At 41.7% G+C, this 27,387-nt stretch overlaps 1 protein-coding gene across 2 annotated transcripts in view; it reads right to left on the bottom strand.

The window, feature by feature from the left end:
- The window catches only part of NKD1 (NKD inhibitor of WNT signaling pathway 1), a 144,508-nt gene that overhangs the window by 32,312 nt on the left and 84,809 nt on the right, over nucleotides 1–27,387 (bottom strand). For both annotated transcript variants that reach the window (XM_073307657.1, XM_073307656.1), the window contains exon 4: nucleotides 25,068–25,125. In XM_073307657.1, the coding sequence (XP_073163758.1) occupies nucleotides 25,068–25,125 (58 nt within the window). The remainder of the gene's footprint in view (nucleotides 1–25,067; nucleotides 25,126–27,387) is intronic.

Genomic DNA, 27,387 nt, shown 5'->3' on the forward strand with positions numbered 1-27,387 from the left:
GCGCCTGTGCTCCATGTAACAGAAAGCACTGGACATTTCACTTCAAACAGGTTGGTTTTATTGTAATGGCCAAGGCATCACTCACGCACCTATGTCTTACAGCTTGGAACAGAAAGCTAATTAGAGATGCATTCAACATGAGGAGTGGGCACTTAAACTTTCACCTTAGCTCAGGTGGCCTGTCACTAAAGCACTGAACACTCTAGCAGACAAACTTTCCCAATACAAACATGGACACTGTTTCAGTCTGGTCTGAGGTTTACAACTGTACTAAGCATTTTAGCCATTTTGATTAACAGTGCTTCATCACAGGAAGCTGAGAAAGATACACTCTACTGCTGATCAAGTCTAATGCACAGCTGCTTAGAGATTCTGATATACACGACACTAGAGTCTGTTTGGGAGGACAGCAATTTCAGAAAGTATTTGATGGATCAAGATAGCCAACCTCTGAAAGCAAAAAGACTAAGGAGGGGCTGTGAAGTCCACAATGGTCATTTATGAATGGACATTAACACCAATTAGTTTTTCTTGTGGTCCCTAGTAGTTAGGTTTTGGGAAAAGAATGTAGAAAAAGAGAGGATCTATAAATGCCACCTCCCATTGTCATCATGTGGCACCAGCTGAGCCAGACACCCTTCAAGTGAAATACTACTGGACTGCCTCTTACAATGTAAAGCTTGCTTTCAGTGTTGTAGCCATGTTGGTCCCAGGATAGTAGAGAGACAAGATGGATGAGACAAGATTGACCAACTTCTGTTGGTGAGAGAGACCAGCTTGCAAGCTTACACAGAGCTCTTCTTCAGTCCTGGGCAAGGTATTCAGAGTGTCACAGCTAAATACAAGGTGGAACAGATTGTTTAACATAAGTAGTTAATACACAACACAGACGACTTAAACTTCCCAATACATTTTCACTGCAACTTCAACCACCACCACTCATTAAACTCTCTGGAACACACCCACACCAGCATCAAGTTCTGGGACACCACAGTTAGCTTCGGTAATGGAACCCTACAGACAGCTATATACAAGAAACCCATTGATCACAACACCTACCTGCATACATACAGTAACAACCTCAGACACACCAAGAAATCAGTTATCTACAGACAGGCACTCAGATATCACAGAATATGCTTCGAGGAGAAAGTCCCGGGATATACACCTTAACACACTCAAAACTGCTTTCATCAACAAGGACACTCCACCAGAGAAGTACCTCACATCATGGAATGGGCCACCCCAACTACTCTGAGAGAACCTGTTTCAATACAGAAATAAAACTCCCTCTGACTGCGCACCCCTAGTATCACCTACCACCCCACATTGGAACTCATATGGTGTATCATCAAACAACTACAATCCATACTCAACAGGGACCCCATCCTGAAAGAAATCTGTCCTGAACCCCCCTCTTCTGGCCTTCAAACAATCCCCCAACCTCATCATCAGAAGCAAGTCCCCCATAGATCAGGACACACCTACTCAAGAGTGGCACCAGACCCTGTCAGAACAACAGATGCAAAACCTGCAGACATAGCTCCACTGCTACAATGATCAACACCCCTGCAACACACCTTTCAAGATCCATGGGTCCTACACATGCATATCACAACACGTGGTATACCTCATCCAGTGCACTAAATGACCCAACGACGACTATGTGGGTGAAACCAGACAATCATTTGAATGAATTCACAATCTTGAATGAACTCACACAGAAAAATGACAAAAGACAAAAACACCATATAACCTGTGGGTGAACACTTTTCACAAAGCAACCACTCTATAGCTGACCTATCGGTCCTCATCCTCAAAGGAAACCTTCACAACACTTTCAAAAGATTAGCCTGGGAGCTTAAATTCAGAATTTTGCTAGACACTGAAAATCATGGACTGAACCAAGACACTAGATTTATGGCTTATTACAAAAATGTATAACTCACTAGCTCCCCCTTTTTGTTCTATGAGTGCAGGGGTGTTAACTGGCCACTTCATCTTGAATGGTCCCTTAGAATATGTGCTATTTATGCCAAACCAGTGGTTTTCATTCTCTGATCCGCATACTTCTGGGGGTTCACAGACTATGTTGAAGGGGTCTGGGAAATGTTGTCATTACCATAGAACAGTGGTTTTCAGCCTGTGGTCCATGGATCCCTGGAGGTTCATAGACCATGTCTAAGATTTTCGAAGTGGTCCACACCTCCATTTGAAATTTTTTAGGGGTCTGCAAATTAAAAAAGGTTGAAACCATGCTGTGCTAAACTGTCTGTTCAATCTTGTACAGTATTTAGCTGCCACACTCTACCTTGCACAGACCTGAAGAAGAGCTGTGTGTAGCTTGAAAGCTTGCCACTCTCATCAACAGAAGTCAGTCCAATAAAATATATTACCTTACCCACCTTGTCTCTCTAATATCCTGGGACACACATGGCTACAACACTGCATACATACTGTAAGAGGCCATTCAAGATGAAGTGGCCTGTTAACACCGCTTCAGACACAGGACACTTCACCTTGAATGGTCTTTTACAATGTGCGTTAACTACTTATGCTAAACAATGTGTTCCATCTTGTATTTAGTTTTGGCACTCTGGATATGTCAACTCTGCAATTAAAAACCCACCAGGAGCCAGAATATCTACACTGCAATTAAACAGCCCCTTAACCTGAGCCTGAGTCAGATGACATTCAGTAATCCTGATGTTCTGTCTCTGAACAAAGCTGAACAAAGCTGGCAGACTCCATGCCACACTGTTCCTACTGCACAGGAAACGGCTGCTTGAAAATATCTGCTGCTATCACAAATTACCAACAGACATTGTATCAGACTGGGTACCCCAGTTCATCTCCCAATTCTGGTGGGAATTTCTCAGACTCCTTGGCGTTGAGTCCTTCGTCCTGCAGACTAATGGGCAAACAGAGAGAGTCAATCAAACCTTGGACCACTATCTTCACTGCTTTCTGAGTGATCACTAGGACTACTGGCTCCCTCTGCTGTGATATGCCTAATTTGCATGTAACAGTGCAATCCATGCCTTGACCTAACATAGCCCAGCCTTTGCAAACTATGGTATTCGCCCCTGCTTCCACCCAGACTTACCCGTAAGTTCTCCAGTATCAGCCACTGGTGAACCTCTCACCAACACCGGGAGCTCAAGGAACACTTGCAATCTGCCAAAGAAGCCTATAAACATCATATGGACCAAGACAATCGGGCTGCCCCCAATCCAGGCCACAGGAAAAAACATGCGGCTCTCCGATCAGAACCTTAAACCAAGCCACCCATCTGCCAAACTAGACTACCAACATCTGGGTCACTGCAAGATTACAGAATGGGCAAACCCAGGGGCCTTCGGTATATAGTTGTTCAATTTTAAAGCCCTACACTGAGAAACCACACCCAAACTGCTGCAACCTGCCACCACTACCCATAATAGTTCACAGACAGGAGGAGCACTTGGTCCAGTGAATCCTCAACTGTCAGTGAGTTAGGGGAAGACTCCAGTACCTGGTGGACTGGGAAGGCTATGGACCAGATGAGTGGTCTTGGAAATTGGTAGAGAACATCCATGCCCCGGACCTATTGTGAGAATTCCCTTGGAAGTACCCTGAGAAACCTGGCCTTGGGGCCCTTAGGAGGCCTGGGTGAGTAGGGGGGTATGGTCAGGACTCAGGACCTGAGACTCTGGACAATCTAACAAGCACTGCCAGCCTCTAGTTGGCTTGAAGAGCCAGGAGACCAGCTCTTAAATCCAGCAGCAGCAGTTTAGCAGCTGCTCAAAGGTTTTGCCCACGGTTGCACTAGAAAAGATCCTGCCCTGGAACCAGCCTTGTGCCTGCCTTGCTTCATTTCAAGGCTACTCTGACCCTTTGCTCAGTATCTGGCCTCTGACTTCGGCTCCAATTCCTGACTTTGGCTCTGACCTTGGGCTTCTATTCCTTACTCTTGCTCCAACCACTAGACACGACAGGCTACATCCTGAACTCTGACACCCCGCTTCCCTCTCACATGGGTCAGTACTCTTCCCAGCAGGTACGTAAGGTTCAGTGGGGGGGAACCTCCTCCCATCTGGAGCTGCAGAGACTGATAGTGCCACAGGCCAATCACAGTTCTCCTTTGTGGGTTGGGCTCTGTGAAGTAACACTGAGGCCTGCTCAGAGCACAAGCTGCAGCCTATCCTCTGTGCTCAGGTGAGCTCCCCAGGATCATGTGGGAGCCTACCTAAATGGCACCCCCAGCTCCACCCACCTCTCCCCTTCTCAGTCCTCCAGATCCTGCTCCTCTCTCCCCTCCCCAGTCTGACCCCGAGTCCCCTGCTCGACTCCCCCCAGTCTCTTGCTCTCTCAGTTCTGCCCTCTCCTGTAGCTCTAGCTGGCCCCTCTCTCCCCACAGCCAGGGGAGTGCTTCCAGGGAATAGGGGTTGGGGGGGAAGGAATAGATGTGAGAGGGCAGTGATAGGCACTGTGGGGGCAGGGCTGATGTGGTGATGACCCACCAGACCCTTCCTGTAATCCACTGTTTGGGAAATACTACAGTAGCAAGTTGTAAGGCAAAGAGGAGATGAAGGCATGAGGGCTTCAGCAAAAGATGGAGATGAAGCAGCACTGCTAAGGAGTAACGTTAAAGTGGTAGTGCTAAGCACCAGAGTTGAAGTTCTGGACCATAATAAAGGACATACTGGGTCAGACCAATGTCCATCTAGCCCAGTATCCTGTCTTCTGACAGTGTCTCGGGCCAAATGCTTCAGAAGGAATGAACAGAACAGGACAATTTTTGAGAGATCCATCCCTGTCATCCAGTACCAGCTTCCAGAAGCCAGAGACTTAGGGACACCCAGAGCATGGGGTTGTCTCCCTGACTATCTTGGCTAATAGCTATTGATGGATCTACCCTTTATGAACTTATCTAGTTCTTTTTTGATCCCAGTTATACTCTTGTCCTTCACAATTTCCCATGGCAACGAGTTCTATAGTTTGACTGTATGTTGTGCAAAGAAGTACTTCCTTTTGTTTGTTTTAAACCTGCTGCCTATTAATTTAATTGGGTGAAGCCTGGTTCTTGTGTTATATGATGGGGTAAATAACACTTCCTCATTCATTTTCTCCACACTATGCATGATTTTATAGACTTCTATCATATTCCCCTTAGTCATCTTTTTTCCAAGATGAACAGTTCCAGACTTTTTAATCTCTCATCATACAGAAGCTATTTCACACCCCTAAGTATTTTTGTTGCCCTTCTCTTAACTTCTTCCATTTTTTTTTGAGATGGTGTAACTAGAACTACATTGCAGTATTCAAGGTGTGCGTGTACTATGGATTCATATAATGGCATTATGATATGTTCTGTCTTATTATCTATCCTTTTCCTAATGTTTCCAAGTATTCTGTTAGCTTTTCACCACTGCTGCACACTGAACAGACGTTTTCAGAGAACTATCCACAATGACAAGATCTCTTTCTTGAGCGGCAACAATTAATTCAGATCCCATCATTTTGTATGGAAAACATAATCCCAACTATACAATGTGTATTACTTTGCATTTTTCAGCACAGAATTTCATCTGCCATTCTGTTACCCAGTCACCCAGTTTTGTGAGATCTCTTTGTAGCTCTTCGCAGTCAGCTTTGGACTTAAACTATCTTGAGTAGTTTTGCATCGTCTATTAAATTGCCACTGCACTGTTTACCCATTTTTCCAGATCATTATGAATATGTTGAACAGCACAGGTCCCAGTACAGATCCTGGGGGACCCCACTATTTACCTCTCTCCATTGTTAAAACTGACCATTTATTCTTACCCCTTGTTTCCTGTCTTTTAACCAGTTACTGATCCATGAGAGGACCTTCCCTCTTATCTGCTTACTTTGCTTAAGAGCCTCTGGTGAAGGACCTTGTCAAAGGTTTTCTGAAAGTCCAAGTATACTTTATTCACTGGACCACCATTGTCCATATGTTTGTTGAGCAGCTGAAATCAATAGCAAAACTCCCATTGACTTCAACAGGTTTAGGATTTCACCCCAGATTTCCAGATACAGAAAAAGTGGGAGAAGAATTAGTCATACAGTCAGAGTTTAAGCTAGAAGGGACCACCAGATCACGTAGTTTGACCTCCTGAGTATTACAGGCTACCATGACCACCCAGCACCCACACACTAAACCCCTCAACCCACCAGTCCTTCAGAGTCAAGAACTGTCAGGACCAAAGGGATAGATAGACAAGAGAACCTAATATGCCTTTGCCTTTTCAAGTCTCTAATTTCTTTTGACATTTGATAAATATGATTGACAACCCTAGATCACTGCATAAGGTCAATCAAAACAGCAGCCTACTTTGAAAGCTGCAATTACCTTCAAATTTCAATTTTTACGTTCTTCTTGAATACGTAAATGAAGAAACATTACCCTCCCCCGTAAGCACAGATTTTATTTTTATACCACTGCTTTGACTGAAATATATTTCTGAGATACTCTAACTTCACTTCCCTGAAGTTCTTCTCACATACCTGAGGATAAACATCCACAGAACAGAGCCAACATCCAAGCAACAGTCCTGTTCCCCAGCCACGAGAGAAAGCACATGGGAAAACATGCTTGTGCTGGGTTGGTGCCAGAAGTGTGTGTTTAGCTCTCTTGGGTTGAAAGCTGAAGCTGATGAATTAGACACACCCTTCAAAACTACAAAGATTCAACTGCCACCTCTCATGCTTACTTTTGGGAAATTAATTGTCCCTCTCAAGTCTGGTAGGAAAACGGCAGAACACAATTTAGCAAGAGCTGCAACAGTGACACTTCCCATTGGAGTGGGCTGAACGGTTCAGAAATTCAAGTTGTGAATATGGTGAGAAGCGATTTCATGCTATTTCTTTGTCTCGTGGCTCTTGGACAAACATCAATGACAATGTTCAATTACACACCGGCAGGTTTAAAAAAACTGCATGATGTTGCGAGACTAAGAGTCCATTTCCTATTCAGAGGTGCTCATTAAGCGTGAAACATCTGTATATGACCAAAATGGGGTAGTGGCTGTGGATGATGTAGTCCTGATAGTTGAAAAAAAGAAAAAGGAAAAAAAGAAAAAAAGCTACAATCCAAATTCCTTATAATCCTTCAGCCACTTGGTACCTATTTCTACTGACATGTCATCACGAGGAATTTCTGAACTGGAGTTCCCTTGAATGTCATTGGGGCCAAGTATTTCCATGGATAAATAATATCCAAACATATGGTTTTGTGCAACAATTAGCTGACCTTTCTAGCCTGTTTTCAGTTGGATATAGCGGCATGTGATCTGAGTATTTCCAATTCTGGATACAGAATATCAGCAAGTTTCTGATTTTTTATTTTAAATGCAGAATATTTTCCAGTGTCTCTATTTACATAAAAACTATCTGATGTCTAAAAGATGTCTAAGCATGTGGCAATCCAATTGCTCTCTACTTGCTGTCTCACTGCTCAAACATGCTGAGGCACCAAACCTGAATTCCTCATATTCTCCCCACTAAACAGTTTGTAGCATTTTACCTGAGTATGGTTTCTATTTCCAATTAGCTCCCCAACTCACTATATTTCATCAACAGCAACTGCCAGATTAACTGCTTTACCTGACCATCTTCACCCAACCTACTTTGATGTTCAGTTCTCAAGCTTCAGAATACCTTCTGGATAAAGATCAGACAGCATTAAACAGAATTACTAATTAATTAAGCAAAGTTAAATTTTAAACACTGTTTGTTGTGTTAGCCAAAAGCCTGAACAGATCAGCCTTTTTCCCCCTCACTGGAGATCAAAAAGATCATTTTTTCCTCCTCCCCATCTAATAAAGAAAAAAAAGTCTTCATAAGCTTCGTCTAAGATGATTCAGGATGATACCTGTAGCAGCAAGATTGGTGTTTGATCAGTGAGCAAACCAAAAGTCACATTAGCAGGATGCAATTTGCTATCACAAGCTATATAATTTATTCTCTAGTAAAGAATTGCTTAAGTAAAAACTGACACTTTCATAGCAATCACTTACCACTTGCTAGTAGTATTATCAGCTGACAGATGAGGACATCAAGTAATAATTTGAAACTAAAAAAATACCCCTTCAAAGGCTGCTACATACTCGTTTTGGTTGGTAACACTGATAAAAATAACTTCTTACGAGCTCAAAATAAGTTGTAGGTATTTGTATGTGCACAATAGTTGCAGTCTTTACATTTCTTTATTCCTTTAGATTTTTTTTGGGGGGGGTCCAGGTGTCATAAGGAGAAAAATTCAGAGCCTAAAAAATCCTTTATTTAAATGAAGAATTAGTAGGGGGAATGTTATTAATAATGGAGTCTTTTATATCAGCCCACTCTCATCTAACTTAGATGTTCAAGGGGAATACTGGGTTTCTGCCACCTTGGCTATTATACCAAGGGCTCTGAAGATACCTGAACTGTGGACTATTGTCAACCAATTCATCAAAAGCGCTTCCCATGGGGAAAACATCTTGACCCTCACCTATCTATTCTTTTAAAATAAGCAAGGATATAGACAAATCCTGTAACATTATTTTGGTTGCTATGAATCAAGTGTATGTTTGGCAACCTTACCTTAGTTAATAGTCTCTAGCTGATTTAGAATGCTGCCAGCATTTAGTTTTAGACAACACTGAGTAAACTAAGCAGAGAATTATTCATACTGCTCTATAGTTCATACTTTAAAAATCAGTTTGTTCCTTTTATTATAGAGGCTTTTTAGATACCAAATCCTCAGGCTTTGTATTCCTACCCTTTGCATATTTTATTATGCAGCAGCACCAAAGTAAAATAGAATCAAAGGGGGGGTCTTATCATTAAGTAGCTGGGACTTGGTTCAATTGCAAGCTCGGCCACAGATTTCCTGTATGGCCTTGGGTAAGTCACTTGACTTCTTTGTGTCTAAATTCCTCATTTGTAAACTAGAGATAAAGATATTTCCTTCAACTGTCTTGTCTCCTTACTTTGTAAACTCTTCAGGGAAGAGACATAATCTATGTTTGTACAGGGACTACCACAATGGGATCATTCTTTCACTGGTGACCAGAATGTGCTACTGGAATATAGGTAAATTTATAATAATAAACACAGACTAAATTTCACTCTCCAAAAATAAAAATCTCAATAGTTCAGGAGCATCCATCTTCAGTGCTATAGCATGTAACCTACATGTTTGTGGGTATTTTTCATCTCCTAAGACTTCCAAATGCCAACACGGGGCATGCAGAGTTCCATGAACTTTAACTTACCATGCTCACTGTATTTTGGGTCAAAGGAATACTTACCAATTATTCACTAGGGTACAGTGGCTGAAAACATTTACACACATGCTCAGTTTTATGCACATGTATTCCCATGTAAATCAAAGGGAATACTCAAGTGTAGAAAGTTAAGCATCCATGTGAGTGTCTGCAGAACTGGGGCCTCAAGTATCAGGAGTAAAGTGCTTGAGTATATGACACAAACTTGCAAAACAACACTGAGTTTAAACTGTTTCATTTGTTTCCAATCCAAATTAAAATACATACTTTATAATAAAATCAAAGATACATTTGGCATATGAATGACAGGGCACCATCCTGGAAACATCACTTGTGAGCAATCCCAACAGACATGTAATCTCACTGAAGTCATCAGTAATCTCACTGAAGTCATGAGTAATCACGGAAGGAGCAGACCCTTACATTTTAGCATATGTGAAATATTAAATTACCAGATTCCAAAGAATGTAATCCACAAAGAGGGAAAATGTTTTGCTGTAGATTTTTTTCATCTTGCGTAACTGATTATGCACACGATACTGCCATTGATCTTGTGTAATACGGTATCAGTTGCCTTCTCGTATTGAAGGAGACACATTTGGAATCCACATGTAAGCAGCAAGTCTTGCTAAAGCAAGAAATTTCCTTCAGTTCCAGCTCAGTGAACAAAGGTAAAGAGAGTTAGTAAATGGAATACAAGGTCCACATTTTCCTCTAGGATGTGTGCACAGAGCACCCTTTACCCTCAGTAGGCATTCTGTAAGCACAGGAAAAGGCCAAGTTTGGCCCTAAGTATTTTGCTAATTTCAGAGGATGGCTCTAAAGTCAATTCACAAAAAAACAGAGCTGTTTTGATTGAAGCAAAGGCAGTAGAAGTGGTTTTTATTTTAGGAACTCTGTACACTTCACTCCATACCTGCTAAATATCTAAACTACAGATAGAGGAGGGTAGGGTTAGGGAAAAAATGAGAGAGCTAGGCACACAAACCTTGAAGGAAGGGTCTGCAATACTTCACTGCTATTTTATTTCTTCTTCCAAGTAGATCTTTATTAACTTTGCCTGTGTGTTCACTTTTGCTATCTATTTTTAATCTGAAAATGGCTGCTGTTTTCCTTTGAAATAGAAAAGGCTGGCTCTTGTTTTTATCTCGGAAAATATTGGATTATGTATAACTGGTTTGCCATGAAGGATGGGAAAAATTCACGTTTGTGTTATTTGACCTAATAAACTAATTGTTGTATAATTCAGATACTAATGTAAATCATTGGAGGAGGTAAGATACCAAGAGCCAGGTTCTGATCTAAGTGTGCTCCACTCCTTTGACATCTGGAATTATGCTGGATTTACACAAGAGTAACAGAGATCAGAATCTGACATTTATTCTTGCAGTTTTACAAAATCTATTTGAATTAGAAGGTATATTTACAGCAACTAGCATCCTATTATTACCTGAAGAGTTTAAATAATTGCAGGAGAAATAAAATGGCAGCTGCCGTGACTAGCTGAGGTCATTTTAGACTCTTCTGAAGTATTCATATGAATACCTGCACATTGCATGATTCATGCACATATCAAATACTCATCCCATCCCGTTTCTCTTTTCAATTCAAAGTGGCTGTAGAAAAGGGCCTGCTGATGAAAATGAACAGGAGGGTGTTTGTGGCAAAGCTGTCTATCATGGACCAGCTGGCCCTACAAGGCAAGACAGGGCACAACTTGCCCACGACTTAGCAGCTATCCCTCAGCCTCACTGATGAACTGGCAACATAGGGCACTTAGTAATCCCTGATGGGTGTAATGGAGTTAGAGTGACTGACCCCAGCTGTGGAGGACTCCTTAAACAGTGTTGAGCTTAGCTGTTAGGGAGATACTACAGAGAAGGCAGGATTCTTCTGCAGGAAGGAGAACCCACTGGGAGCAGCGTAGGCTCCTGAGTGTGGGGAGCCCTGAGATAGGGCTCATACATGTTGGAAGACAGGTAGAAGAACCAACATGGAGCAGAGTAGGTTCTTGTGGGAGAGGCCCAAGATAGGGACTAAAAAGATCCAGGAGATCCCTAATGGAAGTTTCCAGAGTCCCTGGAGAAGGGAGGCATTAGGGGAAGAAGCTAGATCAGAGAAGCTCTGGAGGTGCTAGGAGAAGGGGCCAAGCAGTACAGGACTTCAGTGGCACCTGAGAGAGGTGGAAGAGCTATTAGTTTGGGCATTTGATTTGGACTTTCAATTGGACCCCTGGGAGGGGCCTGAACTTTATGAGGAAGAGGAAGACCCAGCGAGAGGCAGATGGCCAGTAGCAGGTGCCAGGGACAAGTACCCTTTGTAGTATTGCACCCCAACCCAAGGGAGTGCTACAGGTGGTGAGTACACGACCTTACACTCTCCTGACAAAAACACCAATTACACCATATGTTTCTGTCAATTGGGCTTGTTGTAAAATGAAGATATGGATATACGGCGTGACCCAATGAGCATCAGTCCATTGACTTAAAATGACATTGGATCAGATCCAGATTGAGGAGATGTGGCTGTTTTGTGTCCCCAGTTATTAAAAATAAAAAAGATTAGAAAACCCCCATAATTCACGATGGATGTGAATAGGAATCCCTCCAGCTTCAGGAAAGTTCAGATCCAAACCTAAACTCTACAGAGTGTATGTCTATCTGTCTATAATGTGCCTGGATTGGTCCCTCCATCAATACAGTTGACTAGAAAATAGAGGGAAAAAATCATCAAAAATACTTTTCCTTTTTTTTTTCAAATCAGAAAATGTCACAAACATCACTACTGCTAACACTTGCAAACCATCAAGATGAGCTTTTGCTCAAACTTTCCCCCCAAATTCACCTTCAGGTACTGAAACCAAGCCTGGAAAGTTTCAAACTCCAAACAGTGAAGATTCTTGGATTGCTAAAATTCAGTTAAAAATAAGGTTTTAAAATGGAAACACTCAGGCAACCTTGAACCAGAGATCTTACTTTCAGTTCAGCTATAATACTTGTGATCTATAAGGCAGCTACGGTCTAAAATTTGTGTCTCCCCACAGTCCATCATAAAGCTAACCATATTCAAACACACACACACTATCTGACATTTCTATATTGTCTTTCATCCCAAAGCATGTTACTGCAGCCATAAAGCACTAATGAAATGCAGTCATCTCTTAATGCAGGATGGAACTTGGCTGATGTACAGCACACTGCATATCACAATCTAGAGCAGTGGTTCTCAACCTTTCCAGACTACTAAACACCTTTCAGGAATCTGATTTGTGTTGTGTACCCCCAAGTTTCACCTCACTTAAAAACTACTTACTTACAAAATCAGACATAACAATACAAGAGTGTCACAGCACTCTATTACTGAAAAATTGCTGACTTTCTCATTTTTACTATACGATTATAAAATAAATCATTTGGAATATGAATATTGTACTTGAATTTCAGCATATATTATACAGAGCAGTATAACTGACTGACATTTTAGTTTGTATTGACTTTGCTAGTGCTTTTTATGTAAACTGTTGTAAAATTAGGCAAATATCTAGATGAGTTGATGTACCCCCTGGCAGATCCTGGCGTACCCAAGGGCTACATGTACCTCTGGTTGAGAACCAATGATCTAGAGGAAGAGGGGAAATCTTATAGAAAGATACTGTGGAAAAACCCTAGTCGTATAGAGCATGGCATGAGATCTTTAAAGTCTATATAGCGCATACAAGATTTTATTTTTAATGTCACAATCTAAAGACTCCCACACAAACTGCATGGCATTCAATCTTGGTAATAATATTACTATTAATCATAGCAGCACCCACAGATCCCAATCTAGATTAGAGTCCCATTGTGCTGTGCAAACACAGATGAAGACAGTCCCTGAGCTGAAGAGCGTCTGAAGGACAAGTCAACCCTTCTTATTGTCCCAGATAGTTAAGGTGTTTCAAAACGGAGAGTCAGCCATTAAACTACTCCATTTGTGTGAAATCAGACATCTTGTTTCTTAAGCTATACGACTGTAGATTTTTAATAAAAAGTGTTTCTTGTAATCTAAGCCATATTCACTTCTTACCAGTGGAACCTGGGCCGCAGACTTCAGTAGTGGGGGGACTGCTATGGTGCAGAAGATGCTGATAGTCTAAGGACAGGGCACCAGGAGATGTGCTATGGGTAAGCCCTGTCAATGAGGCACTTACAAAGCCCTAGCTAGGACTTAAGATAGCCTTCCCCTGGCATAACCCCCCTCGCCTCCTCCATGAATATCCTTTTTTCTCCCCCACATTTGTGCAGTTGCTCTCTCAAGAAAGACTCCTTTAAGAGCTGGGAGGGGGACCCCAAACCACCAGATTTTAGCTTCAGGCATACAAATCCTTAAGAGGGAATATGACTTTCCTCCCCTATAAATCTTTTATACAAGTAGTTCATGGCTGCACTGAATCACCTCGGCCATTCCCACAACAGGCTGTAGTCCTGATCACAGCACAGAATGCAGTGCACAGCAAAACTCTGAGGTTTCTCCAGAGCCCTGTGAAAATTCCTTCTGGATATTTTGGTTTACAAGTGCTGTTCCCCCCCCAAAAAAAAGTTTTAAACCCTTTACAGTACAATGTTGGGCACTTGGTATTACATCCTCCATTGGTTAGAGGACTTGGATTGCTGGATTCTGATTTACAGAGCAAGAAAAATCTGATTACTGGAAGTTTTTCTTTTCCTCTTCCCTTTCCCCCTCACCCCCACCCATGTTGGGAATTTCCATCTAACCAGAGCAGCTGGACTCCAGGCTTTTTTGAGAGCAGAAATATTGCTTGAGGTTCATTTCCACAACCCTATCGTGCTGCATTTACTATTTGCTTTTACTCACAGACTAGTTGTGGTTACACACACACAAACACGCACACCTTTCCTCCTCCTCCTCCTAACAAATGATATTTTATTTTTTTCTCCACAGGAGACTAAGGTTGACTGCTACTTATGCTTTGAGGTTTGGATATGATTGAGATGAAACATCTGTTAAGAAAAAAGGTGGAGAGAGAGAGAGAAAAAAAAAACTTTTTTCCCTCTAAAAATATCACGTCTTCCCTCCCACCCCCCAAAAAAAACTTAAAGCATGTGATGAAATTTAACTTTTAAAATATAACCCTGGAGCTACTTGAAACTATAAAAGTCTCCTCAGTATCTGAAGCAAGTCAGAATTTCCACTGTTCAAGCTGGGCTTTTATGAAGAGCAGACTTTAGAAAAAGCTGTAATCTGTCTAGGTAACAAAGGACACTTGTTCTGCCTGTTGAGGTAAAACTTTGGGTTTCTGTAGCAACTGCAGCAGAAGTGGAGTTGAAGCATACAAAAGCACCCTGACTGATATACACTTTGAATTTAGGACAGCAAGCTGGCAAAAGCAATATGCTTTTTACTGCAATTGCATCTGTGTGTCTGCATGTACATGCCTAGTGTATTTGTTAGGTTCAGCAAGCTGACAGGGTTGTTGTATCTAAAACATCCAGCCCAAGATCTCCTGGAATGTGACTCCCTTTACAAACTTTAAGGAGAGAAGGTTTTGAAATTTGACACCAGCTAGATGGGTTTCCTACTTTTGAACCCCCTGATGGAAAAGCAGCGACTGTTTAATCTTGCTACAAATCACGTCCTTGCATGCCATAGAGTCAGTCATGAGAGATGTGATCATGTGAAATCCCTGGACGTGACAAGAGGGGCTTCCAGCAGCATGCATATGGGGGGCTAAACAAAAGCCCAATGGAGGAGCACCCAGCACTCTAAAACCTGGCTGAAGTGACCACACCTCTAAAGACCAGCAAGAATGTGTTGCCTTGGCAAGGCAGATATTTTTGTGAAAGTCAAACACAACTGAACTGATTTTGAAGTCGTTGCTAGAAACAGGGTGTGAGGCCTATTGGAGGTGATCCTGACTGCAGGTTTCTAAATGGAACCTGACAACCACTTTGAAGGTGGGAACTTTGGAACCAACATCTCTCTTCTGAGAAAACAACGGTCAAAGCATCTTTGCAGTTATGGTGGCATAAATCTGGTGTCACTTGAGAGGGCAGGGGAGAGAGTGGCATTTTGACTCACTTTTCAGAAATATGTTTAATAAAAAACTCTAGAAGCCGTGGTCAAGGCGACGAGAAAAATAACTGGCAATAATCGTTGCTGGGAAATTAAAAGTAGAAAAGGATCTTTGTTCTTCAAGCAGACTAAGTGAAGCCACTGATATTCATCATCTTTCCAAAAAGATTGGTTTCAAACTCTCAACTGATGTGTTCCCTTAATTTTATTTTTTGGTCATAATGACGGTTATCCCGGGGCAAAGTTGAACAACATTTTTATCCTGCTGCACACATACAGTAATATCTATCTTAGTACTGTACACATTGGATCAACTGCTTCTCCCATCTGCAACCTCACTGACTCCATGAGGCTGTGCAGGTGTAAAAAACGACATAATCTGCCTCAGTCTACTAATGGGCTGAACTGATTTTGTGACCTTTTGGTAACTCAGAACCAGGGATGTTCAAAAGCTGTAGCTAGAGAAGATATTTTGCCAGTTGAGATCTTGCTCATTATGTAAGCAGGGCTAAGGGGCTAAGGGGTCAGATAGTTTAATATTCCTGATGTTATTTGATCCTTTTTATGGCATCTTGGTATGTAGCTTGTCTGTAACTACAGAATAGTGGGAAACATTGCCAACATTGCGTGAAAGGAAGAGAGGTGAGAATATTCTAATATATTTAAAATATTTTAAAAGTTTCCACATTTTTGAAGAATATTCAAAGAATTTGACCTGCACTCTGCAACTCCCTCACTCATTTTTTCACTTCCTCAGCTTCATCATGAAATTAACAAACGGTTAAGTTACTAATACGTTTTTAATTTTGTGTAACTAGTTACCTTTATGTAAAAGTCATTGGCAAGAAAAGAGGAGCTTTTACTGGTTTTGGAAAAAGTTTTGTATTATACCTTTAAAGCATCTCACCAGCATGGTCCAGTGGATAGAAAACTGGACTGGGAATCAGCAAGTCAGGTTTTTAGTCCTAGCTCTGCTACTGTGCCCTTGGGCAAGTTACTTAATGTCTTTGGTCTGTGTTTCTCAGTCTCTAAAATGGTGATACCACTTTGTAAAACGACTTCAGACCTAGAGACAAAAGCACTAAATAATTTGTAACATGTATAATCTCTCCAGACCAATGTAATAGGTTACAAATCTAAGAGAAAACATTCTGGCATTTAAACTATGGGGGAAAAGTGCAATTCAAAAGAATTTTAGTGAATGCTGGTGCTTGTAGGTGGTGCTGGATTGTCAGCTCTGGAGACTGAACTCCTACAAACAGAGAACATGTATAGTACAGTTAGACTGGCTTGCTATGCTCCCTGCTGAGCTATGTGTCTCAATTTTCCTGTTGGGATGCGGGAAGTGTGCAGGCTAAAGGACCTCCCCCAGCCTAAGGGGAGGATCCGCAAGGTCCAGGATTTCAATTAAGTACAGGGAACAACTAAAGATATAACAGGGACGGGAGTGAGGTCACAGGGCTAAATGAAGGGAACCTGATGGGGACACCGAGCAGAGAACCCTGGACAGCGCCCACTGCTCCTCGAAGGTGTCAAGGCAGCCAGCAGACGCCGCTCAGAGGAACTCTGCCTAGATGCGTGAGTGGACGGAGGATCGGAAATAGGCCCCTGAGAGGAAGGGTCACTTTTAGAGGTGACAGAGTAGCTCATTTTTCATGCCCATTCTATCAGTGGTTTCTCTGCTACAATTGCCAGAAAGTGGCAGTTGGTACCAACTGTCACGATCCTCTTGGAAATGGACAGAGACCACTGACTGATTTCACAAAGGCTATGGACAGTAACTGGAAGGCAACAGCTTTTTATCAGTACTTTTTTACATCACTACAGTTGAAACAGTGACCCTCGTACAGTGGTTTTCAAACTTTTTAGGCTGCAAACCTCCTTCCAAATAATGCAGTCTACCGCATACCTCATCCTAGATAGGGTCATAATATTCCCATGATTAGATTGCCAAATCTCACTCAATAAAGTATGTTGTCCACCATTACAGGATTTTTCTCGCATACCCCCTGACGAGAGCTTGCATACACCAGTTTGAAAACCACAGCCCTAGAAGTAGAAGGTTTGTGATCCAAATACCAAACTCCTTAAAAGGAACGGTTAATGTTAGGGAACATTTTTACTTTTTTTAAGTGCTTTATACCATAAGATTTTCCTCCCACTCATGGCAAACAGCCTACCTGTTTCTTATAATTTCCTGGATCTTTGTCTGACCACAGGAAAACTTTGGCTAATCTACCAGGCTCATGTTCTTTGGTGACTTTTCTTCTATCTGCCAAACTAAGCAGTTTTTGCTTGGCGCCGTCCTCTGCTCCTTTTTTCTAGGTTCATTGGTGCCCTTTCCAATTTACAGTAACCAGCTTATCAGCTACCAGTCTGGGTGGAGACCAGCTGTTTTGGCAGACAAATGTAGCTACTGCGAGTGGATCAGTGTGCAGCTGAAGATGCATTTCACAGGTGGCAGCTTTAATAGGGGGCAGTTAATAAAGGAAAGATGGGCAATCTCAAAATTTTGCAGCCACTAAACAGATGATCACCAGAGGGGACCATAAACACAGGTTTTGCTGTATGTGAGTAACACGCTAAGCACAGAGGATTATTAATAAACCATAAAAATGAAGAGTTAACTCATTACACACCAGATTGCTGACAATAAAAGAGCAACCACTTTAATGTACAATTAAAGGGGTGTGGGTTGTGATATTAGTGATGAATAGCTATTAAACTGTAAAGTCCTGGGGAAAGGGAGCCTTTCCTTCCCTGTCTGTAAAGTACCATGTGCACTAATGGCACTAAGTAGGTAATAACAGCTTGAAGACTATTAGGCAACCGTGCATGACTGCATAACTCATCTTTTGTCAAGTGATCCTTTCCATAGCAAGGTGCAACCTATGTATTTTCCATATATGCTCAAATGGTTTATATACTGCATGTAAACAATGCCTAGAAAATTATTTATATTTTCAATGTGAAAGAAATTATAACGTTCATAAATGAAGACGCTTTACTTAGATTTTAAAATTGCCGGGGCAGGGACTGTGCTTTTGTTATATGTCCATTGTCTAGCCCAGGGGTGGCCAACCTGAGCCTGAGAAGGAGCCAGAATTTACCAATGTACATGGCCAAAGAGCCACAGTAACATGTCAGCAGCCCCCCGTCTTTCCCCCTCCCGCCCTCAGTGTCTCCCACCTTCCAGCAGCACCACCCATCAGCACCTAACCCTCCATCCCTGCAGCTCCCGCCCGCCACAATCAGCTGTTTTGTGGTGTGCAGAAGGCTTGGGGGATGGGGGGGAGAAGCAAGGGTGCAGCTCACTCGGGGGAAGGGGCGGGGGCCTTAGGGGAAGGAGTGGAGTGGGGCCGGGGCCTGGGGCAGAGCCAGGGGTTGAGCAGCGAGCACCCTGTAGCACAATGGAAAGTTGGCGCCTGTAGCTCCAGCCCCAGAGTTGGCGCCTATGCAACGAGCCGCATATTAACCTCTGAGGAGCCGCATGTGGCTCCGGAGCCCCAGGTTGGCCACCCCTGGGCTAGCACAAAGCTCCTAGGCACTATAAATAATAACAGATTAAGTAACCAAGGTATGCTCAAAAATATTTTACCTACAGATAATATTGCTTATATCCATAGCAGACATTTCAAAAAATTTCCTCAAGACTACGATGTACTGTGAGTGCACTTTAAAAGTTTGTTCAAGGTTCAGAGATAATATTCCTTCCAGTGAAATTCTCTATACATAAAATAGGGAATTACTGCTAAAAACAGACTGAGTATTATAAAAGTGTGTCCACTGTATGGCACATATTCTGTATTCCTAAATTCTGAATTACCAGTGACAGGGGGAGAAAAAGGAAAAAGAATCACAAAGAGTAGGTTACATGTGTGGCTCAGTTCATCTCCACTGACCTTGAGTTCCTTTAAGGTGCCCATTGACCATATAAGAGAAAACCCAAAAATTTTCATTTTACAGAGCGGTGAAATCAAAGGCAGGTGCTGAAAATAACAGACAGTTCTGGTCAAACTGTTTCTTTCTGCATGGCACTCAGTAAACAGAGTAGCCACTATTGAGTTCTAACCTCTTGTCATGCGGCAACACTGAGTCAACAATCCGCACTCATGGCTTAATGCTTTTGATGTTTACTTTGTTCTTTCTATAGTTCAAAAGAAAGCACTAATGCACCAGTCCTTTTACCAATCTTAATCCCAGAATCCCGAGCCTTTTGCTGTTGGCCAGTTAAGTCTGTTAAAACGAAAGGATTTGATCAAGCTTTACATAACAACACAGAAGTTAAATCCAGCTCTTTTTTGGACTGCTAAGACAGTTCTTTTTATCTTTGCTGCTCAGATGGCTTGAAAAAAAAAGAAAGGTAATGAACTTGGCTATGTAAAACAAATGAAGGAATTCAATTATTTCTCCTATTACCACATTGTCTTTTTAGTGTGACTCTTCTAAAGAACTCTGACTTATTCTCTAATCAAATCTCTGTGTGTGAATGCTATGAATCTCCCCCAATGGACTGTTGTGACCTGCTGGGCTTTTCTGCAAATCCATGAAATGCTGTTTTCTTCCTCAGTTTTCTTGATTAAAAAAAAAGCTAGATAACATATAATTGTATGTCAAAGTACCATCAAGGGAGTTTGGCAGTCCAGAAATATAGGGCCAGTTAAAGAGGACCAGGTGATAGAGAAACAGCTCCAGGTAGATAAGGGCGTGTCTACATGGAGCAGCAATGTGCACTAAGGGGGTAGCGATTTCTAAACTGAACTAATACACCACACATTAATTTGTTTACATAGACCCACAAGGTCCAGGATATGGTTGGTGTGCACTAAAAGATCCTGAGTGTGCTTTAATGTAGTGCTATTCAAAACAGAACTTTTAGTGCACACCAGCAGGGTCTGACACAGACCAATTAATGCACAATGCAATAGCACTTTTTAAATCACACCCCCATCGTGCGCATTGCTGCTCTGTACAGACAAACCCTAACACTATAAAGCACCAGAATCCAGCACAGGAAATCTTCACCTGTCCCAAACTGCAGAAGTGCCAGGTTCTGCCCCCGCTGAAATAAACCATTGATTTGCTCACTCCTTCTCAACCCCTACAAATGCAGAGAGGAAATACAGTCCCGTGGTTAAGCTGATTGTCTGACAGTTGGGGGTTCAAATCCCTGCCCTACCATAGACTTCCTATTTGACCTCGGGCAAGTCATTTAGTCTTTTTGTGCCTCAGTTTTCCATCTGTACAGTAGTACTTATTTACCTCCTGGGGGATAAATACACTAAAGATGGTGGGGTGCTCATAGTACACTAATAGAGGGGGCCATAAAACTATTTTATGTAGTTAGATCTATTTATCTAAAATACCCACTTCTACTTTACATAAGCAGTTTCTGTATAGAGAATTGTTAGAACGAGTTGTCCTTTGTATCCATAGCCATGTTACAGAGCCATGTTCGAACTTCACTAGAAAGGGTTAGCTTCATTGCTGTTCTAATAGTCCGTTACCCCTGCAAGAGGAAGTATCCAACAGGACTCCAAGAAGGGGAGCGTGGATGCACTGAAAAGTCTGAAAGCATTTTGATTTGACACAATTAAGCCACATTAAAGAAACTGTTCTGGAAAAGTGGATAGAATTGTTACTAATGGGGAAAGCAGGGCACGTAGATATCAGAAAGGGTCGGGGAAATTTGCTGTCTTTTTAGAACAAGACAACGCCTTCCCAGTGTGCATTTAAGCAAGAAAATCCTGAGAGAGAACAGTTACCTTCCTTCCAGCTGCAAGAGTGCCAGGGCAAAATCCTTCCCAGGGCTCCAGGGAGTGAGAAAGGACCGCCTACACTCATTTACCTCCTGCCCCCACTACTCAGCTTCTTCATACGAATGAGACACACTGGTAGTAATAATGTGAACTGCACTTCTTGGCATTGAGCTGCAATGACAAAATATAATAGCCTAAAAGTGCCAAGAGCAGTTTTACTCTCTAGTAAAGAATCCTGCTACTGGGTGTTATGTTTGCTGTACAGTGCAATGCCACAACCAAAAGCAAACCACGAATTAGACGTAGAGTTGTGTATTATGCACCACAATATAACTAGATGAAAAAGACAAAATGAGACACATTGTGAATGGAATTATTAATTTTACTGGCTTTTCATATCCAGCATAAAATTGGCTTTTACTATAATTCTGTCTATTAAAAATTCAACAACATCTGCCAAGCATTACCACAGACATCACCGATACTAAATGGAGGTAAAAACTGTAGCAAGCTCAGATGTGGCAACTGTTTCCAAATGTTGGTTTAATAATGACAATTATTAATTATTATTTATATTACAGCAGCTCTCAGAGGCCCCTGCTGAGACTGGGGCCATATTGAACAAACATATAGTAAGAAATAATCTCTTCTCCAAAGGACTTACAAGCTAAACAGATGATACAGACAGAAGAGTGAATTATTATTTAACCCATTTTACAGATGGGGAATTAAGATGCAGACACTGTTAGAGTGGATGATCTTTTGAGTCCCAGTTCAGTATCCTAAATATAAGATGATCCACTTGACAGCTCTCTTATATAGTTTTACCACAGAGTTTGTTTGTTCCTCTGGCATGAACTACATATTTTTAAAAATAAAACCAGTAGCTGGCCATACTACAAACCCTAGCACTAATATAGATAATGTTATCACAACTCATTGAAGCTCAGTTTTTAATTCTATGCAAAGAGAGAAACTAAAATTCTATGTGAAAAGTAGCTTTTAAATCAGCTGATGGTTTTAAACTAGTTTCTTTCAGCAATTCCACAACGCTTCCTGAGAGCTGGGTTTTGCCAACACCAACCCAACAGAAATGGACAGGTGTTACCCTGGTAATGGTCATTTTTACAAACTCTCTGTTTGATTTCAGCACATTATATCTACCGTTCATACTGTAAGGATAAGGCCTTTGTCTGCAGCTAGGTTAAAAGAGCAGCAGCCATTAGCCTAGAAGCAGGAAGTCACATCCTCACATTCCATCTAAATTACAATGTAATATCAGGCTGTTAAGAAGGAAACCCCCTCCTCATAGCACCCACTATCATCAGATAAAGAAACAGATCTTAAGATGGTTAAAGAAAACTTAAGTTTGCTAGCATGCTGTCTGGCAAGAAATCATTTATCAACAATTGTAGCTGTGAAATCTATACTTCTTTATTGTTTTGTCATTATGGTCCCCACATCCCTATTGTTTGTCTGTATGACCTCTGTCTGGTTCTTTGATTGTTTCTGTTGGTTACATAATTAATTTTGCTAGGTGTAAATTAATTAAGGTGGTGGGGTATGATTGGTTAGAGAATTTTGTTAGGATTGGTTAGTAACATTTTAGTATAATGATTGGTTAAGGTACAGGTTCACCCCAGGACTCCAGTTTCACTATATAAACTGGGGTCCAAAAGGAAGTTCTTTGGGAACCAGCTCCAGGACACAGCCCCAAGAACAAAGCTGCCAGACCTCAACACTCTGCCAATGACACCGTGCAGAAACTGGAGTCTCCCAGATGGACCTGATCCTGACTGGCCATGAAGAAAAGTTCATCTGCCTTACTGGGAATGGTGAGCTCTGTATCTGTAGCGTGTGCTGTCTGGTTTTGGGGATTGTTAATAAATAGAAGTTAGGTAGGATATTGCTGGGTAAGGTTCTTTCACTGGTAAAAGACCCCACAAACCCACAGAAAGGCGAGAGTGGGTGGCTAAATTGACAGGGTTATGCCTGAGCCCTAGGAACGGGGTAAGGGTGGGTGCCCCTAGAGTGTGTGAGTGACAGAGAATTTTGTGCAGGTAACAATTCCCTCTGCGGAACTTGGCATTGGCCACTGTCGGAAGACGGGATACTAGGCTAGATGGACCTTTGGTCTGACTCAGTATGGCAGTTCTTATGTTCTAATGCAGACCAATAGTTTACATGCCCCTTCTCATATAAATTAGGCAGCAGCTTCTAAATGAAATTTAAAACTTTATGCTTCCATCCCCAAAGGAATAAAGATGCTCCAAGAATCATTTGCTAGAGAAAAGCAAGAGGAGGCTAAGAACCTAGACTCACCACTCAGGAAGAAACAAGCAGAGAAAGTTCTACTGGACTAGCAGAGCAGAACTGCAGAAGCCATATTAACTGATGGGGGACATGTATTTTTGGCACCTTCAGTTCCACCAACACAAAGATGAGTTCTGGATGGGAATCTTGACAAACAGTGAAAGGGTATGGGGTTATTGATGTGAAAAACTGCATAGGTGCCATCTAGTGCTGTGACCCCAGCAGAACTCAGAGTTGGATCTGGTTAGAACTTACAAGGGGGAACCCAAAAATATTGAAGGACTTGCGTTCTGTAAAATGAACTCTTCCACTACGTAGGTACTGAACAATGTCCAAATCTAGTGTTAGAAGACACCCAGCTTCTAACTGCAAAAGTATGAACTCATCATTCTAGATAGCGGTCTTAATGAATTCTTTCATTGGAGCTTCCGCTAAGCAACCTCATGCAGTATCCATCTCTATCCTTTTCAAAACAGGAGATTCATCTACAGTCTCAGTGATACCAAACCTCATTTACCAAGAGCACATGACCTTAAAATCCACGGACATTTTTATACAGAATCTTCTAACCACACACACAAGTAGCCATTATATAGAATGGTGGTATTGTCTAAATAATACTTGGTATGGTTCCTTACATTGAACTAAATGGGGACATTGCTTCCATTAGCCCATAACCTAAGTATAGTGCACAGCCAAAGTAACTAGCCGCTGTGTAAGGGACAATCTCATAAGTGCTTCAGCAGTCCCATGGCTGTTATGTTTTTGCTACACAGGGCAGGATAGCTAGTAGAACTATGCAGTTGAAAATCCAATGTCCTCAACTCTGCATTCCTCATCCCCATACCCAACCCATTAGGGTGCAAGAAGCCCCATTAAGCTGTGTTCTTTGGCACACAGGAGGGGTACAATCCTGCTGTTCCCTTCACAGCAGAGCTACACCATTTTCCACTACTGTGGAAATTACAGAAGAGGCAAGTTTAGCCTCATAGACCAGAGAGCTGCAGAAATAATGACATCTGCTCTTTTGTGCAAGATGTGCTGAGCAAGAATCTCTAATTCTTATTGGAGATTAACAAATCTGGTCTCTATGCCACAATCAGACTGTGGCTACACATCTGCACTTAAAGCTGGGGGGTGTGATTCCCAGTGCAAGTGGACATACTCGCGTTAGCTTTCATGGAACTCTCTCACAAACAGAAGCCACCACAGCCTAGGCAGCAGTGAGCGATGGCACTGGACCAGCCACCCCAAGTACTTTCCCAAGGGGTCCCTGAGGGTTTGCACCTGGGGCAGCTAGCCCCTGCCACTGCTCACTACTGGCTGTGCTGCCATGGCTACGTGGCTATTTTTAGTGCGCTACCTTGATGAGCGCTAGTGTGACTATGTCTACTTGAGCTGGGAATCGCACTCCTAGCTCAAAGTGTAGACATCGTCTAGATTTGTGGATTTACAGAAATATGGTGTACAGAATATGGTGTACAGGGTTACAGAAATATGGTGTATTCCTGTCTTACTAGCCACCAAAGATAATGACACTCCCCATACAGACTACACACTATTATCCACAGAATTCACACTTTATGACCTTGTTTGAATTTTCCAAATATGCCTTAGTATTAACCCAGGAGAACTGTTCTTCATGTACCTTCTAGACGAAAGTGTTCATCACCAATTGTCTCTCTGTAACCTTCACCAGACGGCTCCTGTAGAAATAAGAGGTACAAAGGAAAAAAAAGATTTAATGGCTTTACAAAACATTGAAACATTAATCAAATACCTAATCTGATTCCAAAGTTAATGACAAATGTTATAAATCATAACGCAACTAGCCCTCACAATGCAGTCATCTTCCTCATGCACATACGCACCATTTCATGAGTGCTTATGATAACAGAGAGAAAGGAAAAGGTACAGTTCTAAAAGTTTGAAGTATCCCATTCATGGCCAATATACCTTTACTGCAGAGATCGTTAAGAAACACAAAGCCAATAAAGTTGGCATTCACCTGGGAATTAGGGGCAGTGGGCAGGGACGCTTCTGCAGAAAGACAAGGGTAAGTCAGTATCTCTCCAAAAGGAGGACTGGTTGTATTCATTAGCTTATTTATTGAGGTCATCCAATCAAGATAAGTATCACTTCATTTCATTTTCTTAAAGAGACTGACAGAGGCTCAGCAATTTTTTAACCTTCAGAGACTGTACATTGCCCTACCTTTCTAAGTGACTTGTTAGCAGTTACCAACTGTCTCCTTTCTGCAGACCAGGAGGTAACTAAAGCAAGAAATAAGACCCTGGGAACTCTGAGACCAATTTCTGTACCCGTGTTTTTTAATTAGATTCTACAGAATGCACTGTTGTCTGAACAACCCTGAAGAACCTGAAAACTTCCCTTTCTCCTTGTGCATGTACATTTTAAATAAAGTTATGAACTGGTGGCCCAAATCTGCAGCCACCGCATGAGAATGAATCTCACTGAAAGGCATGATTGTGCTGGATAAAACTATAGGGTTTTTGCAGCGCCATCAGAGCAGCCATTTTGGATTTATTCTTCCAATCAGCAAATCCCCACAACCTCTTTCTGAAGCTTTGTTTTTATTTTAAAATATCTATTAGAGCCCCTTCTTTCTTAATAAGTGTTGATGAGCACCAGCCCTTATCTCCAAAATAAACAAAGGAAGGAATTGGCATAGAAGGATGGGAAATGCTATTAAATGCTGCAGTTGGTCATTACCACATTTCTGCAAGAGGATGAAATCTCCAAAACTAACTAATTAAGGGCCTGACAATAACATCCTCATGTGTGTAGGCACAGACATTGGCATAAGGTGGAGAGGCAAGCATCAAAGAATTAACTTGAAGAAGTAGATGTAGCTGCCTTTGCATGGCACTCAAGGGTAGATTCTGTGCGAAGTCCTCACACTAACATCTGATTATATGAGTAGGTATGAAATCACACCATTAACATATCTATCTCTCTCATTTAAGCTGTACACACAGGACTGTTTGGAGGACATGAAAAGGAAAAAAAACCTTAGGAAATAACAGACCCTGGTTTTATGACGGTAACACAAAAGATTTGTGAAGTTAGGAGTTTTTAAAATTAAGGGACACAAATGAACTTGTGAAAATCAGTGTTTACTTTCACTACTGTGTAAAAAAAAGTGTGAGGAGAGTTCTTCATATTAACGAGAACTTTTGACTTACTTGCACTATTAAAGCAGAGCTCAAGTCCGAGCCCTGAGAACACTAGGATAAGTTCAGTTGTAAATATCCTACAACTTTTAGTTTCTTCTTGCATTTTCAAATGCCCCTTTGAACAGGTACGTGTCATCATTTTCTTTGGGTCCCCGAAACAGTGCCTTCCACACTCAAGAGCACCTCCAATGACTGTATGGTAATGAGCTAGGTAGTGTAGTGACTATGCAGACAAACATGGTACCATAATTCGTTCATATACCCCTACATATTTAGCAGCTACTTTTGAACTGAGCAGAAATGTTGATTTATCACTTATTTTCTTAGAAAAGAGCCATGAGACAGCTGGACAGCTGCTAGTTATAAGCTGAAATCACCTTGCTTTTAACATTCCACCCACAGGGGAATAACTTCCACTCTGTAGCCCCCACCTCTAGAACTCCAACTTTAGCAGTATAGGCATTGGATAGGACTCCCAAGTGCTGATGCCTAATCTTGTTATCTTCTGGGCCAGAGGAAATTATGAAATCCATTGAACCATATTGACAAACCTTGGAGTCTTGTAACTTATTTATTTATAAGAAGTTTTCTTATAACAAACAAAACCTTTTCTTTTAAAGGCAAAAGGTATTTCACTGTAAAAAACAACACCCAATGAATAAGCTAATAAAATGCATCTTTAGCAACTGATACCTCAACAGGCAGGAACTGAGAAAAAGAATGCATAAGAGGGGAAAGCAAATAGTTAATATTCTATGAGTTGGACTCCCT

The sequence above is a fragment of the Lepidochelys kempii genome, chromosome 12 (assembly GCF_965140265.1).
Source record: "Lepidochelys kempii isolate rLepKem1 chromosome 12, rLepKem1.hap2, whole genome shotgun sequence".
Taxonomy (NCBI): domain Eukaryota; kingdom Metazoa; phylum Chordata; order Testudines; family Cheloniidae; genus Lepidochelys; species Lepidochelys kempii.